Source organism: Cheilinus undulatus, linkage group 4 (genome assembly GCF_018320785.1).
Source record: "Cheilinus undulatus linkage group 4, ASM1832078v1, whole genome shotgun sequence".
Classification (NCBI taxonomy): Eukaryota; Metazoa; Chordata; class Actinopteri; order Labriformes; family Labridae; genus Cheilinus; species Cheilinus undulatus.
The window spans coordinates 40,374,538-40,391,395 of NC_054868.1; the positions used below are offsets into that span (position 1 = coordinate 40,374,538).

At 38.8% G+C, this 16,858-nt stretch overlaps 1 protein-coding gene across 5 annotated transcripts in view; it reads right to left on the bottom strand.

Annotated features, from left to right (window-relative positions):
• Positions 1–16,858, bottom strand: part of lrba (LPS responsive beige-like anchor protein) — a 307,885-nt gene that overhangs the window by 27,825 nt on the left and 263,202 nt on the right. For all 5 annotated transcript variants that reach the window (XM_041784335.1, XM_041784337.1, XM_041784340.1 and 2 more), the window contains 3 exons: positions 15,240–15,407; positions 4,353–4,442; positions 1,829–2,006 (listed from right to left, as the gene is read on the bottom strand). In XM_041784335.1, the coding sequence (XP_041640269.1) occupies positions 1,829–2,006; positions 4,353–4,442; positions 15,240–15,407 (436 nt within the window). The remainder of the gene's footprint in view (positions 1–1,828; positions 2,007–4,352; positions 4,443–15,239; positions 15,408–16,858) is intronic.

The window sequence follows — 16,858 nt, forward strand, 5'->3', positions numbered from 1 at the left end:
TTCCATGCTTTGCATTTGTAACCAGGCTTGCACTCAGAAATGCCCTGGCCTCTGAAAAGTCCACTGAATGTCATCCCCTGGTGTGATTTACAGATATCAACATGTCAGATCAGTAGCCTTGGTGCTAGCCCCCTGGATAACATTTGCATTGTTACCAAGTTTTTGTTGGGTTCACATGATCCCTAGAAAATTGCCTCAGTTTCCTCTCCTTTCATTTCTAGCATCATGACCTTTGTGCAGGTTATGGCATGGCTTTGTAATCTGATATTATTAGCTAAATGGTTTAAATCAAATGTTATTATCAACTAAAAAATGAAAGCATCAAAGTGGCATGAAATATTTCCATGGTTCAATATCAATAATGTCAAAAACCTTAAGATGTTATAGAATGGACCACAGGTAGACGGGAAATACATTAGAGAAGTCAGAGGCATGTCACTCACCTTAAAATTCTTAAAAGATATTATTACACCTCTGCAAGACTAAACAGTATGGGCTTAATCAAAGATGGTTTGTAAAACAGAACATGGCATATATATCCATGTTTTATGGAATAATGGTGTCAAACCTATGGAGAATTGGTTCGAATGTTATCTTCCCAGATAGCCACAGTTTTGTAACCTCAGGGTTAATATGGTTGTACCTAATTTAAGTAAACATTCGTTTAGAGTTTTAACAACCGACTTGATAATGTGCTTGGTTAATTCAATAATGCTGAAAGGAACCAAAAAAACCCTGCCACTGCAAATGTGGAAATAGGACATGATGGATACAGTTGCTTGAGAAAATTTGCTTGGAAAACTGAACTGGAAAATTCTCTTTTCAAAGGAGCTATTGGACCATTTCAGCCAGCATGTACTGGAAAAACAAACCCTGATCTTGATAGGGTGCTGATGGACAGTTTGAGCAAATGCATGTTAATTGTTTAGGATATTCCTTTATTCCTTCATGATGTTTCTGCATTACTGTATACATTTTCTGCCTCAACATCTGTGTTTTTTCTACTTATTTTGTTAGTATTTATCTTTTTTTTTCATTTGTTTTTGTACATGTCCACTGTCATAAAAGTCTGAATGATATTCATTAAAAAAAACCCACCATAATCATAAAATGTATTCATATTTAAAGACTAATGCAGTTCCATAAAACATAATATTACAATACTCATTGATATCCATTTTGCCTTGGCACACACACTCTTCAAAAAACAAAGTTTGTATCTGTGTGTATATCTTTTCATTTAATCTTTTATCTGCTTGGACGGACACATGAAGACTCCAGTAAATCCATGCAATTAACCAACTCCTTCTGCCTGGCATATCTTGTTTATTACACCAGCTCACTAAGCCAATTAGGTTAATCAGTCTGGTCTATGGTGCGCATGGGTGACGCTGTGTTCCACTGAAAACAGATCAGTCTTCATCCTCATAAAGTCAGAGATATCACATTGAATGTTTCTTCCCAGAGCAGAGGGTGTTGGATAAATAAGCTTTGGTGAATTGAGAGTCTGATGTATGGAGGTGGACGTGAGACCTAATGCTGGCTGCTGCATGTGTCACATTTGATACGGCTATCAGGGAGACACAGTCAACTGTCTCCAAAATCAATGTCCATCCTACAGAGAACAGACGGGTCAGTTCAGGGTTTGGATAGATGAGAGGAGAGTTGAAACCAGGAAATATGAAAAATATTCTGTTGTAGCAAAAGATTTTCTGTGCGAGCACGATTCTTTGGGTCAGAATCAGAGGTACATAGCAGAGAAAACACTTCCAATACATGGCTCTAAATTTGTGAAAAATATACGTATATATATCCACAAATGTCTCACCTGTCAAGCCGTGCCACTTGTTGACAGCGAAGAGGCGGTTTGCAGTGACAGTGATGATGGCAGGCGACGTCAGACCCGGTTGGGTGTTTGCTGCTACGTGGGTCACGGGAGAGTTAGATGGGAACTTCAGCACCATGATGACATCCTGCTGCATCTGCTCCGTGAACATCATGGGGGTCTGCAGGAGAAGATACTGTTCAGGGCAGGCAGGATGGACAACGCGATGGAGGGATCAGAGGATAAAAAAAAAAAACAAAAAAAAAACAACAAAGAGGCAATACACAGAGCAGCAGATGAAAAAGCAGAAATAAAAAGATGAGTGAAGAAGCCAGTACAAGATAGGGGGAAAAGGAGGGGAGGAAAAAAGAAGACAGAGAGAAAAGTTAGGAAAATTAAGCAGGATAGTAGTAAGCAGCATTTTAGCAGCACAGGAAAGAAAAAGATGTAAGTATTTGTTTGAAAAGAAAGAAAAGAGATATTAGTGGAAAAAGGAATGCAGAAATATCTGGAATTCTCTCTGAAAATGTATTTTTGAAGCAGTAAATTTTAAAAAGTGCCCCAAAAGGTAAAAAATTCTGTTACAGTTTAAATTTTCTCAGAAAAGTGTGAACAGTCTGTTATTACTCTCTTCTAAGTTTCTATAGGGTTGACCGAATACTGATTTCAGAACTGGGTATCAGTGCTGACACCAAGCCTTAGTACTCATACTTGTATTCATGAAACATTGCTGATACTGTACGAGATATCATTCTTAAGTGTGATAATAGCTTCTCATTATGTGAATATGCAGTCAAAGATGGAGCCATGTCTGCAGTGTGGTCATGTTTTAACATTGAAAATGAGAAAAGCAGAAGAGAATAAACACTTTGCACTGATCAGGTGGCATTATTAAGTATTCATATTTGTACTCAGTATTGGTGAGTGGCCAAATGCAAGTATTCGTATTCTTACTTGGTGTGGAAAAAAGTTGTACCAGTGCATCTCTTAGTTTCAGACATGCATACACAAGCAGAATTTTGTGACCCCACGACTACTTAGAAACCATATTTCTATCCCTTATACCAGATGGAGCTCAAACTAGTGCAAAAACAGATGCTGAAAACCTCAGAAAAAAATAACATTCCTCCTTACTGCATCTTGCATCACTGCATCACTTATTGCATCACTGTTTGATCCATTGATCCTGGGTAATTCAACTCTAACCCACCATACAGTGCATTCATTCTGCTTGGAGTTTGAATAAAACTCAGAATCAAACCTTTCATGGTTGTATTATCAGTACACTCTTTTATACAAATATCTAATTCAGAGTTATACTACTACAACACAAGTGGTAAGATTTTATAAAAGCCTGTAACAGAAAAAAATAAAGAAATAGAAGCTCACTCTTCAGTCATAATAAAAACGTGATTTCACTGACTCATCAGTCTCTCCGCCTTTTAGACAGCAGCTTCTATAGAGCCATTTACAGACTGTTTGTACTTAACAGCTTTAAGACAGAGCCATTTTCCTTCTTGCGTGTAAAGAAGAGGAACATCAGTGTTAACATCAGGAATAGACCTGAGTAAATCCGGTGTGTCTGACAGCTAACCAGACGCTCTGACAGTATCATTACCACCAGTGTGCGCAGATACCGACACTCTGACAACACACTCACATGAAGGAGGATGCAGAGAAAGTCAAGAGCAAGAACATGTAAAATCAAAGAGAACAGGGCGTTCTGGCAGCAAACTGAGGGGAGAGGAGGGTTCGAAATGTGTTTGAATAATGTCGTTTGAATATTATGTTTGAAAACTATATGTGCGTGGAGGAAAAATAAAAACATTACATAGGAATTTGCCCATAAGTGGGGCACATTCAAAGCTGGAGTCTGAGTTTGTGTCTGAGTGTGCATGTGTGCTCTGGGTGGTGGTCTAAAGCCAGCTGTCAGCGCCACAGGGACACCACACTAATAGGCACTCCTGGGGCCTTGGGTCCATCACAGGCAGGCACGCTGACTGCACTCCTTGGCCCTTAAAAAGCCGTCACTTTAGGGCTGCTGTTCATTTCTCTCCTTGGCTGATCTCCTCTGCCTCCAGCTCAGGTAGAAAACCTGGCACAGACCCAGGTTTCCAGCACAAAGCTGTGCCTTTGCCCTGCATACCTCTTACCGAACACACACATGCACACAAACGCTTGTGATCTCTCCCTTTCACACACACCTCGCTAATGATGAGAGAGGAGATGCTTTCAAACCCGGGACTTTATTTTCCCACAGTTGTAGACGGGTAAGGAGAAGACAGGATGAGAAAAGTGAGTCCAAAACTGAAGGGAAGAGTTTTACGAAGCAAAGCAGAGCACTTGCATTAAGGCACGCCAGGAGTCAGAGACGGCATAAAACAGGCAGCTGGAGGGCTGATAACGTAGCACAGTTGGCTACAGACCCAAATTATATCATAAAATTTTAAACTGAAGGCTTGCAGGTTCATTGTTTTGTGTTTTTTTTCTCAGATATTCTTTTAATGTACATGTGTGTATCACTCACCACTTGCATGGCTGAGCTTCTCGGTGGGTGTGGCTCGATGAGCAACTGGCAGGGGGTCTGTCCAAAACTCCTGATTTGAGACTCCACAGCCTGAAGGGAAAAAGAGAGGGAGGAGAGAACAGAACAGGGAAGATATATCATTATTAAAAGTTACAAGAAACATATTGTGGGACTAAGACTTCAGTAAAGAGCATCACAAGACCATATTACACTTTATTACACTATGTTACAAGATACGATACAATACATGGCAATACAAAATGATGCAAAATGAGTCGATACAATGCAATGTGATATGATGCGATGCAATGCAATACAATACATTATGATGCGATGAGATATAAGACAAAACACATTTCTACAGGATGCGATAACATACAATATGAAATGGGATACAATACAATACAATGCAATATGATGTGGTGCACTGCGGAACAATACAGTACCCTAGGGTACGATACGACACAGTATAATGCAATGGGATACGATGTAATATGATATGATAAGATACAATATAATAAGAGATGAAATGTGAAACAATATGATTCAATACAAAATGATGCAATACAATGTGAAGCGATACAATAGGATGCAATGCAATGCGTTGCAATGCAATGTGTGCAAGCATGCAATGCATGCGATGCAATGCAATGAGATATGATACGATCCAATGTTATATATGACACAGAACAATTCAATAGGAAACACTTTATTGTTCCCTTAATGAAATTATGTTCACTAGACAGTATGTGTGAAATAGATCATTCTGGATCATTGGTGTTGGCAGCTGCTTACATTTAATATCATCATTTGAAAGGTAAAGTTGGGGCAAGCTGATGGTTGAGTGGTTTAAGGCGCGCCACAAGTAAACAAGTGGCCTGTGGCCCTTTGCCGCGTGTCTCTCCTTGCTCTCTCATCCCTGTTTCCGAGTCTATCCACTGTCTTCCTCTGACTACTTTAGGCCCAAAAATAAACTTCAATGTTAGAACTGCTTAACTTGCATTGGTATAATTACTCTCCCTTTTCATTGCCATTATTGTTGCTAATGCTAGTATTAGAAAGATCAGTTTACATGAGTGTTCCTGCAAATACCAAACACATATTATGAACATAAACAGCCTGCTGCTATGGCCCCACCTGTTTACATGAGCTTACTTTTTTTTTCTTTTCCTTTATGTTAAAAAAATAATCCAAGAGCTGCTTAATTTTAACAGCTATAATTGTAAATACTAGTCCTTTCCATTTAATGATCACACTGGATATGTGCAAGTGAATAAACTAAACTAAATTAAACTACTAATGCTAACATTAGAAAGGTCAGTCTTCTATCAAACATTTCTATTATGCTAAATCTTCACATAACTGTTACCATCAGAAAAGAATGATTTGTCAGATAGATGTATGTCCAGGACAGGCATAAATGTATCATACTGTTGCTGGTCAAGACCTGCCCTCTTTGAGCAGTGTCTTAGGATAGTAGCAGTTGTGAACTCGTGCTATACAAATTAAGGTTGATTCATTAATTGAGAAGTCTTTCACAGAGTTTGTGTTCTCTTTTAGCATTTTGCAACTGTATCATGTTCTTGGCATCAAAATCAAACAATTTTCCAAAAACAATGAAATCTCTGATTCAACAGTGAATGTGTTTTTAGTTTAAAGTTGTAACACTTTGTTTAACAAATTACCTGATTCAGTTTTGGGGCTTATTTACATTTTTCAGCTTTACAATAAACTGAAAAAAAAAAAAAAAAAATACAAAAACAAATGGAAATTTACTATGTTGCAATTTTTTACTAGTAGCTACATGTTGCCCCAAATGTCAAACTCTTGAAGTTTTTGTGTATCTGTATAAATTTTAGCCTTTGGTATAGTCAGCCTTTAATTTCCCAGTCTTTACTTTTGAAGAAGTAGCAGAAAAAAAGGCAGAAAAAATAAGTGTTTTTGGCAACTCAGAAGTAACAATTCCATCAAAATGAACAACATAATTAAACATTTCTTCAAAGTATAAAGACACAATAAAATGTTAGCTGTTGTAATATCTGACAAATTTTTTTACATATTTTGATAGCAAAAATATGCATTCCTTGTTGTTATTACTGATAATGTGTGCACCTGGTCATAAATTTAGTGATTGTTAACACATGACAAAGCATTTGTTAACCTTTCGGTCTTTTCATGCTCCAGTCTCTCAATTAAATAAGATTTCTTTGATTCAAAAATCCAAGATGGTGACTTAACTAAACTTTTTCCTTTTCTTCAATGTATTCATTCTTTTTTTTGTTTATTTATTCACTGCAAATATCAGGATGTATATACGTAGCTATATGGTAAATTTTACATTTAGAGAATCAAAACTACATGGAATAGAATGAATGTTTTGGCTAGTGAAAAATGTACATGCCTGAAAATAACATAACATCACATTTAGCTTTCACATGACTTATATGATATCTAAAGGCTATAGTGCATCAACTACATGATCACAAGAGATGAACTCAATAGCTTGCCATGCATTAAAACATTATTTTCTGGATATATTCTCCCCCCTTTCACGCACACAAATCAATCTATGGTCCACAGCCACACACAGAATCAGAGGCGGGCTGGACGGGCGGGCTTGTGGGCTGGTTAGGTGGTGTTAATGAAGAGGTATAGGACCATAAATGTCAGAGCAGACGCCGGCCCAGCAGCCTCTGGACATCATCACACAGCTCACTGTCAGGACAGCTAGCACGGGATGAAACACACCCACGGCAGTGTTCAGGCCCGGGCCAGAGGAAAAATATCCCTATACTTCATTCTAAACATACACACAGGACGTTTTATGGAGGGTTGCTACCAATAATTAGTTTATTAGAAATCAATATAGATTTTTACTTTGGAAAAATGGTTCAAAATAGTGAAAAAGACTAAAATATTCCTCCTGTCTGAACTACAATCCAAACCAAATGGTATTCATCTTAAAAGAAAAAAAAAAAAGGAAAAAAAGCAAATGCTAACATAATCATTTTTAAAACCACAAAAAGTGCAGGCGCTTGCAAAAACAGCAACACAAACAACTTAAAAGAAAATATCTGAGGCGTAGAGAAAACAAAAGTAAACAGATATGCATCACTGGGAATTTGTAAAATACTTCTGGAGAAAAACTGCAATGAGTAAAGAAACCTCTCATCCACTGTGATAGATAGTTTATAAAAAAGGGACAGGCAGGGAGAAAATGGCCGACACAAAATTATGACAGAGCCGTCAGTGTGTTGGTGTGCACTGTGACTGGCTGTGTGGGAGTGACAGCTTGTGTGTGTAGGCTGAGACGTTTGAGCCCAACTTGGCTAGGCCTGTGAGAATGAGCTCATGGTCGAGGCCTGCAAATGGTATTTCCATGAGAAAAAGGTTTGGGAAGTTAGCGGACTTGTATCCATTGTCATGAAACTAACCAGAGACCAGAAAGGCATGGAGAAGAGGGAGAAATCTTTACTGTCTATTATGAGGTTTCATCAGGTTTTTATACTGCCAGAAACAAAGCAATAAATCATCCTACTCAAAGTCTGCTTAATCTGGTCGAGGAACTAAGTAACCAAGTAGATCCATCTCATTCTTGTACTTTTAGGTCAATGCTTTGATTTTTCTCTATGTTATGTGTGCCTTCTTTCACACTGTGTTTGTCTGTTTTTTTAAGCATTTCTTGCATATTCTTGAAAGAATTAAACCAATAAGAAGGTGAACTCGAAGCTGGTCTCAAAAACAAAAGAATCCCCATTAAAGCCCATATATAACAGCTTTTCTTTTTTTTTAAAAGCTATATTGCAGGGGTTTTTCATACCTTGATTGATAGAGGAGGAGGAGGACAGTGGCTTGAATCAGAAACGGGTATGAGAAAGTGGGAACAGACAAGAGGGAAAGAAGCCACAGGCCGGACTTTAACTCAGGCCATCCACGTACATGGGATGACACCTAGCCACTAGGTCATCTGCACCCCATAAATGCTAATTTTTACAGCAGAAATAAATATGTTTATGTTAAGGAACAGGAGACGTTTCAGGTCTCTCACTTAAAAAACTGTAAGCGTTGATTACTTTTTAGAAATTTTGATAAACCACTCAGTTTATCAGTTTTAGACATAATAAGGATGTGGCGACTGATCTGACTCAGAAGCGGGCGTGCTGTAGCTTTTTGCCAGAAGGCTCATCTCCATTACCCTTTAGCTAGTCTAGGTCATGACTGACCTTAAACTGCCTGTTTGTTTGTGTTGTCATTATTTAGAACTGATAAGAGCAGTCCATCCAGGTACTTTGCCCAAACAATACCAACACTGTCCCTTTCTAGGAGAAAACATTTCATCTAAATTAATGATTTTGATGGTTTAAAGCTTCACTGGCTTAAAGTCAAAGGAACATAACACCGGTCCCACATCTGACTATTTTACTCTCTTCTAGTTAAGGCACAAAGTCACAGAGCTCCTCTTTGACACTTCATTGTAATTTAGGGATGAAAAACATATGATAACTTATGGCTTTTAAATAATCTTCAGAACAAAATGCAACACCATTGCGCTTAATCACATTGCTGCCACTGTTTTAAAATCTACTGCCACTCAGTCTCAAGGTTTGTTTTCACCCAAATCAGGGGTCAGGAACCTTTTTGGTTGAAAGAGCCATTTTTGCAAGAACCCCCTTCCAGAAAATCTTTGAAGAGCCTCAAAACACATTTGAACTGTCCGATGAAGGTGACGCAACTAGCCTAAGTCTTTGTCTATCGACATAACTGACAGAGCAAAGGTATGTGGCCATCCACTGATATGTTTTATCTCCACACTGATAAATTTCCACTTAGTAGTTATTTTATTCTTACTTTGCATTTTAATCATAATTTTCATTTTGATGCATTTATGGATTTAGAACTACATAGAAACATCTGTGTACATGTTTTTATTTTTATGTACAAGTACTATTATCAGCCAGTGATTATTTATTTTTATCCCTAATGATACTGATATAATCATTATACAAGGAGTTAACCAGGAGTTAGATGGAGTCAGCATTTTCACTACGGTGAGTTCAACAATGCCTCCTCAGAAGCCAAAGTTGTCTTGGTCTGCTTTGTATCAAAGCCATTATTATAATCATTACTTATAACATTATTTACCGTGGTTCTCTTACAGACCAAATAAGATTGTCCTCCAGGATTTTCCTACATTTTACCGCATTCATTTTACCCTCTACCTTTACAAGCCTTCCAGTGCCGGCTGCTAAGAAGCATCCCCACGACATGACACTGCCACTACTACCCTTCACAGTGGGAATGCTGTGTTTGTGGTGATGTGTAGTGTTTAGTGATCTATAAAATCAATAAAAAGCTAAAATATCCAAGGGGTGAAAACTTATATAGGCACTGTACTGTTGTGTTGCATTTTGATAAATAGCTGCCAAAGGCATATTGATATCAATTAGCAGTTTTGCTAACTCTAGCATGTTAAAATATGTCATTTACATAATAGTTATGGTTGTTTATTTTGAAAAAAATATATATATTTGTATAAAAAACAAGTGGTGTGTCTGAGACAAGGCGACTGTTTTATAACGTCTATGGAAGAACTCATGATTAGGTTCTTTGTATAAAATGGTATTCACTGATAACAGGATTGATATATTAAATATTTCTTGTGACAGTCTAGATTAAAAGGAAGAGAGAAAGGTTTTGTGCTACAGAAAATAACGTACTGAATTCAGTATCAATGGTTTATGTTGCAGTATGTGAAAAAAAACCCAAAAAAACAAAAGAGTAACACCAGTAAGACCAGCTTTGTGGTTTGGAACTGGCTCATCGGAAACTTTTAGAAAAAGAGAGTTGAGAACTGTTTTTCTTGTTAGCAGAAGTGTCTGTGGTTTTGCATTTGAGCCAAAAGTGCATTTACTGAACCCTGACACAAATGTAAACACATGCGTGGGTGCAAGAATGTTAGTTCGTTCTTGAAGAGATGCTTCCTTCACCAGTATTCTGCATTTATATTCAGAATTTAATGTTTTTTTAATCATGATCCTCTTCATTTCAGTGATATTGAACTTAAATACCTCTGTACGTGACCTCATCACTGATAATGACAGCCAACCTCAACATTTTCCATCTCACCCACAGTGGGTCTGATATTGAGAGGACATCAGTACATCATTCAAGGTCAAAGAGCCGCCCCTCTGCTCTGGCTGTACACTGGAGCATTTTGCTTAAGCTAATGTGAGGAAGACACTCTTCAAAGCCACTCAACCTATCTTCATTAAGTTGAGCTCTGACATTTATGAGGCTGTGGATTACTGAAAGTGGCTCAGTCTAGGTCAGCCCGTCCTCTCCCTATATGCCAATGCAATGCTCAGGTGATTATATGAGGGGCCACCCTAAAGGCCAATCTCTTTTGGGGGCACTGGCCCATGTCTGATGAAGGTTTTCTATATTCTATACATTTAAATGGCTGAGACGCCCTCTGCTCTGATGTCCCAGCATGCCCTTTGATTTACTCAGCCGCTTGACAAGATGGATCTCCATGTTAAACATGCTGCTTTTATGCAAATCATCCAACAATGCTCACTCTATGAATAGCATAAAAGAATAACTACACTGGCCTTGTATTTTTGACAAGAAGCAAGGCAGAGTTCCCTGTATCTTCAGTTTTAAGTGTGTTCATACGCTTACAATTAAATTAAAAACAGTAAAGAGCTGATTGTGCAAAGCAAATAAACCTCTGGGCCTTTGGTATGGTGAGTGACTTTGGCTGAGCGTCAAAGCAGGTTCACTAGCATGGGTATATTTCCCCTCTTCTGCCGAATTACGCAAACGCAGTAATATTCAGACAGGGTTCTGTGTTTTGTCGCTGATGTGAGAGGCTGTGGGATTTTCCATAATCACATGTGAAAGAGGGGAAGCCCTGTACAACGATGAGAAGGCAACACAGGGTGTGTTTCTCTTTATACACTGAGAGGCAACACAGATGTGCATGCATGCCATGCACATGAGTGCACAAACGCACACATGGATGCAACTGCATGCACACGCTTCTCTTAGAGGGAGGGGAGTAAAGTTTTGACTTGCGGCGGAGGCAGGACAGGAAGTAATCATGGTTTTGAAAAACACAGCAGCGGCCTCCACAGCGTTCCCTAATCTGTGTTGAGATATTCCAAACTCTCTCCCAGAACAGAAAGGCACTCATAAACACACAGCTGTGTGCATTTAGGCTGACGAGTACACATAAATATACAAAGGTATACACATGCCAATGGATGCATGTATACATACACATGTATGTACAAACATATCAAGGTATAAGCAACACAAACTCTACACTGTTTTTGTGTGTAGGTGTATGTGTGAGTGAGTTTGGGTTTAGGCTGATGTTAGTGGGCTGCTGCCAAACAGATTTACAAAAATACAGAAGTCTCTAGCCCAATATGCCGACATATTCTCACCAAAAAATACACACATGCATCTGTGACCCATCCCCCTGACAAGGAACAGCAACGGGGTCTGTCCTAATGTAGCAGAGCCCGGCCCAGACCACAACTCGGGCACAAACAGTTGTCACTCAGTAATGGCGGACTCTGGGGACGCTGCCAGACCCAAAGCCCTCTGTCTCAAAGCTCCTGCTGCCCTCAGCCACCCCCAGCGCCCAGCTGTGACGAGGCCCAGGCCTGGAACTCTGTTTCCACCTTCGGCTCAGACAGGGCATGCTTCCTTCCGCACAAACACAGTTGAAGGAGAGCCTTGGCTTGGCTCACGGGGATAATGCTGCTTTGGTTTATTTAACTAATTAAAGCGCTCAGACGGAGGCTGTGTTGAAAAAGGTGAGAGTCGACAGATACAAATCAGAGCATCGGAGAGGGAGAGGGAAGAGAAACAACAAACTTTGACTAATTTCTCAAGAGAATTTTCTGTTCTTTTTTCCATCCTGTAAGCTTATAAATGCTTGAATTAAATTAACCAACAACTTTGAAAAAAATGAAGCTCAGCGATATATGGCATATTGAATCTATTAAAGCATTTATATTCCATTGAACTATGACGTGTTGGAAAACTAAGTGCAGTTGACATTTTGTGTTGGCTTATTTTGCAGGAAAACCATTAGTATTATCTTTCATTTGAGCTGCAAAGCAATGCAGTATTACTGTTATAAAGCCTTGTGAACACAATTTTAACTCTAACGGAGATCACCTAAGTCACATGCAGAAGCAAAATTTATTCAATGTTATTAAAAGCATGAGAAAAAACTGTAAAATGATTTTTTTAGCACCAAAACTGAACAGAAAAATGAAGGCCATATATTGAACATCCCACAAATCTGCATTCCTGTAGTCACACAAAAAGCAGCAGGATGCTCTATTCTAATACCACTCATATCCGATGCACCTGCCTCTGATGGCGTCCTGCATGTGTGTTTGATTTATCAACCTCATTGTCACTGGAACAGCTTGGTCTATTGGTGATCCAATTTTGTGGTTGTGTGTTAACCAGAAAAATGGGTAATGAATGGGCTGGGTGTGAAAATGACCGCTGCACCCTGGAAATGAATCTGCATGCATGTGTGCGTGTTTTTGTGTGCGTGTAGCTAAAAGGCCAAAGCACATCTGGATGGGAATTGGGGTGAATGGGGTGATAAATCAAAGATCTGCCCCTGGTGCCCGTGATTCTCCAGTCACTGAGCATGAAGGGCAGCAGAATGGCAGCAGGGAAAAGGCTGCATGGGCTCTTGATATTCTCAGAACTCATCTCAGTGCTGTGATGCCCTTTGATTTAAAAAAAATATGCAAATATGCAGGTAAATTAAAATTGTGCTGTTTTTGTTCTGACTTGTAGTTTAAGTCTTATTTAACTTGTTAAAAAACAGTCATTTGACATGATACACACGAGGCAATCTTTTACAAATAAACATACTAGCCCCAATGCAAAACCACAAGGTGTCTGCATTTGTTAAATGGCCTAGAATGTAAACAAACAAAAATTAACAAAGTTTCAATAATAAACAGATAGCAACATGGCATTAAATCCTTTCTACATAGAAAATGGACATCCACTTAGTCTTTACTCTGTCCTGTACTGTGTATAGTACTGGGGGACAATTAATAGAGTTCAATTTTCAAGTTACATTTTGGCTTCCTATGATCAAGAAAACAAGAAAAAAGCACCAGTTTTGTCTCATCTGCCCAAAGGACAAAGGAAGCTTTGTGGATGGCCAATATGCATTTTTGCAAATTCCAGTGTTGCTTTTTTATGATTTGCTCTCAACAGTGGAGTTTTCCTCAGTCAACTTTCATTAAGTCCACTTTGGCTCAAACAGCAGACGGTGTGTTCTGACACTGATGTATCTTGACCTTGGAGTTCAATTATTTTGGAAGTTGTTTTGGGCTCTTTGGTTACTATTCGTACTATCCATCTCTTCAATTTGTCATCAAATTTCCTCTTGCGGCCACATCCAGGGAGGTTGGCTACAGTCAAATAAAATCCTGGGGTTTTCCACTTCAAGAATGAACTTTTCTCTCTTTATGGCCTTGTGTTAGCTCTGCGACCTTCTGACTGACTGATGACCAGTGCCACAGATTGATGGAGTGATGAGATTTGCTATTGGTAATGGACTTCATTGAAATGGACAGAAAACTTTATGCATTCTTGTCCCTGTTTAGGTCAATCTGTTTGATGTTGATTGATGCATTTTGGCAGCAGCCTCTGCTGAAAGTAGACTGGTGCCTATTTCTAATGGAGCAGAATGGTGCTTCTGGCACGTGCTGGAAAAATTGCATGCTGTGGAATTGCAAAATTTCATTACAAAGGGAGCAATTTAAATGTAAACTACCATGTCAGTCTCTTTCAGTTGTACTTTGAAAATTTAGGCAGTTAAGATCAGACCATCTTCTGCTAACAGTAATTTCTGTTTTTGTCAGACTTTGCCAAAATAAACTATCTGAGTAGCAGTGTTTTTGTTTTTGTTATACGTGGTGTTTTCATGGCTTTTTTTGTATGACTAATATATGCATGCATTTTATTTCATGTATGATATTCATGTATAGACACATGTCAGCATGGGGATTTTGTACAGCTTAGTATTATATTTTTAAGCGTTTTATGGTTAAAAATGCAATTGTAATAGCAGAGACAAAATGTTTTCAGAACTCAGCAGGTACTTTGGTGAACAATTTTCTAACCAGCTAAAAGGATGATCAAATACTGGGAAAATAAGAGGCAAGATGTTTTTAAAATTATATGGTCTGAATTGACTACAAGAATAAATAAAGGATTAAAGTCATTTTTTAAAAATACAGCACAGACATCTCACATGTTGATGGGAGCTGGGTCAATTGGCCTGCTGCTGGCTAGCTGCCTTGAACAGCAGATTGGTGAGGTTGTCAGGCTGATGTTTGGCTGTGGGCAATCTACTTTTGTTTTTCTTTTCTTTCTTTGGGTTTTGTGAGCTAGCTTTCGGGGAAGTTGGTGTAGCTTGTGTGTGCAGCAGTTCAAAGTGAAGTGGATGAATAATGAATGAAAGTCGAGGAGGAAGCTTTAAGGCGTCAAAGTGGAGTACTTGGCGGAGTGCTTTCAGTGGTATCACACAGGAGGGAAACGCTTTCCTCAGCAAAACTTGCCAGGAGATTGTTAGCTAGGCTCTCCCGTGCTGTTCTACAACCAATTTAACACGGCTAATGGCATCAAAAATATCCCTGAAATACAGATACAGCAAATGGACAGAAGCTTTTGTAATATAGTCAGATTAAGCATCCATTTGAGAGCGCTAACGCTGACTTACTTACCGTAATATAGTTAGTCATCCCCTTAGTCAGCATTATCCGCCAAGGGAGTTAAATCAGCAGCAGAGTAAATGTAGTAAATGTGTATTATTGTGTGTGTACTCCTTACCTCTCTGAGCATGGGGTCGTTGATGGAGCTCAGGTTGACTGCGCCCTCATAAGTCAGATAATAGAAAACGTTGAGAGCTCTGGTGGCTTCAGGTCCTTGCTGCTTGTAGCCAAAGATGAGATCAATCCACTGGTGGAGCTGGCAGGACACAAACTCGCTCTCTAGGGCCTACAGGAGAAGACAGAGGATAATGGGTATTATCAATCAACAGATCCAGATCATTAACACTCCATATTCTGACTAAATTTGACTCCCGAGACATTTTCCATAATCTCATTACAAAACAGTAGTTGTGCCTCTAAAAGACAAGAAAGCAAAAAAAATGGCTAATTGTTCCTGTGACAGAATCTGCCAATGATTTCCATAACGAGTAAAAAACTCATATCAGATCATTCGGGAGCATCAAAACATTAGAGAACTGTTGTGCTTCATCAGGGAGCCGTTTCAGCCTCCTTCTTTGTTCTTTTCTCTGCGTGGTGGGGGGGTAAGAGCACCGTGTTGCTCCTCTGCATCGCCATAACGCTAAAACACAAGCCGTTTTCTCTCCTCATTAGCCGGCAAAGGAGGTAAAAAACATTTATGGTTTCCTCATAAAAACAGGCGATTGTGTTAATTTGTGTAAAGCTGTCGGCTCACAAAAGCCCTCTAAACACGACCAAATTACAATGAGGCAGCCCTTGATTGTCATTGCTGCCTTGTGTCACATTAATTTGTGACAAAACATTAGCCTGTGCTTCACTTAAATGGCAATTTATATCATTTAAATTTTTACTGCAGAGACCAGCGCATCCCTCACTTAAATGTGACTTTCTGACAGCTCATTCTGCATCTAATTCTTCCTGGCTCACCTAATTACAACTTTCAATCAGGGGAGGAGAGAGCGGGAATAAAAGGGAGAGTGTGTGCGGCTAAGGTTTGATGATGTTTTTACTATAATTTGAGCATAGCCTGATGTTTTTATGCAGTTACAAATTCCATAATATAAACTTATGAGAAGATTAATGACAGGAATATGAAAAACAAGAAACTGAATCTTTATATCACCACATAGGAAAAGACTTGGACAGACAGAGGAATAAAATGATGTTTTCTAAGTATGAAATATGTAGATATACAGTGTCTGTAAAATGTATTCATCCCCTTGGATGTTTTACCCTTTAATTGATTTTATTAATCATTCACGGTCAATATACTTTGGCTTTTTGACAAAAAATACAAAAAATCTCCAATTTAATGTCAAAGTGAAAACAAATTTAGACCAATCAATGTTGATTAGATAAAAGACACCTGTGTCTGGAAGGTCCGGTCACTGTCACTGTTTAATCAGCATTCCTGGCTGCTATTACATCATGAAGACAAAAAGCACCCTGAGCATTTCAGAGAAAAGGTTATTGAAAAATATAAGTCAAGGGATGGACACAAAAAAAATCCAAGGCACTGAATATCTCCCATTGTTCGGTTAAATCCATCATCAAGAAATTGAAGGAATATGGCCTAGATCAGGTCGTCCTCACAAACTGAGTGCCTGTGCAAGACAGTGTTAATTTTGGCAGCTACTTTTAATTTTAGTCTTGGTTTTAGCTTTTACATGAAATGTCTTTTAGTTTTAGTCACATTTT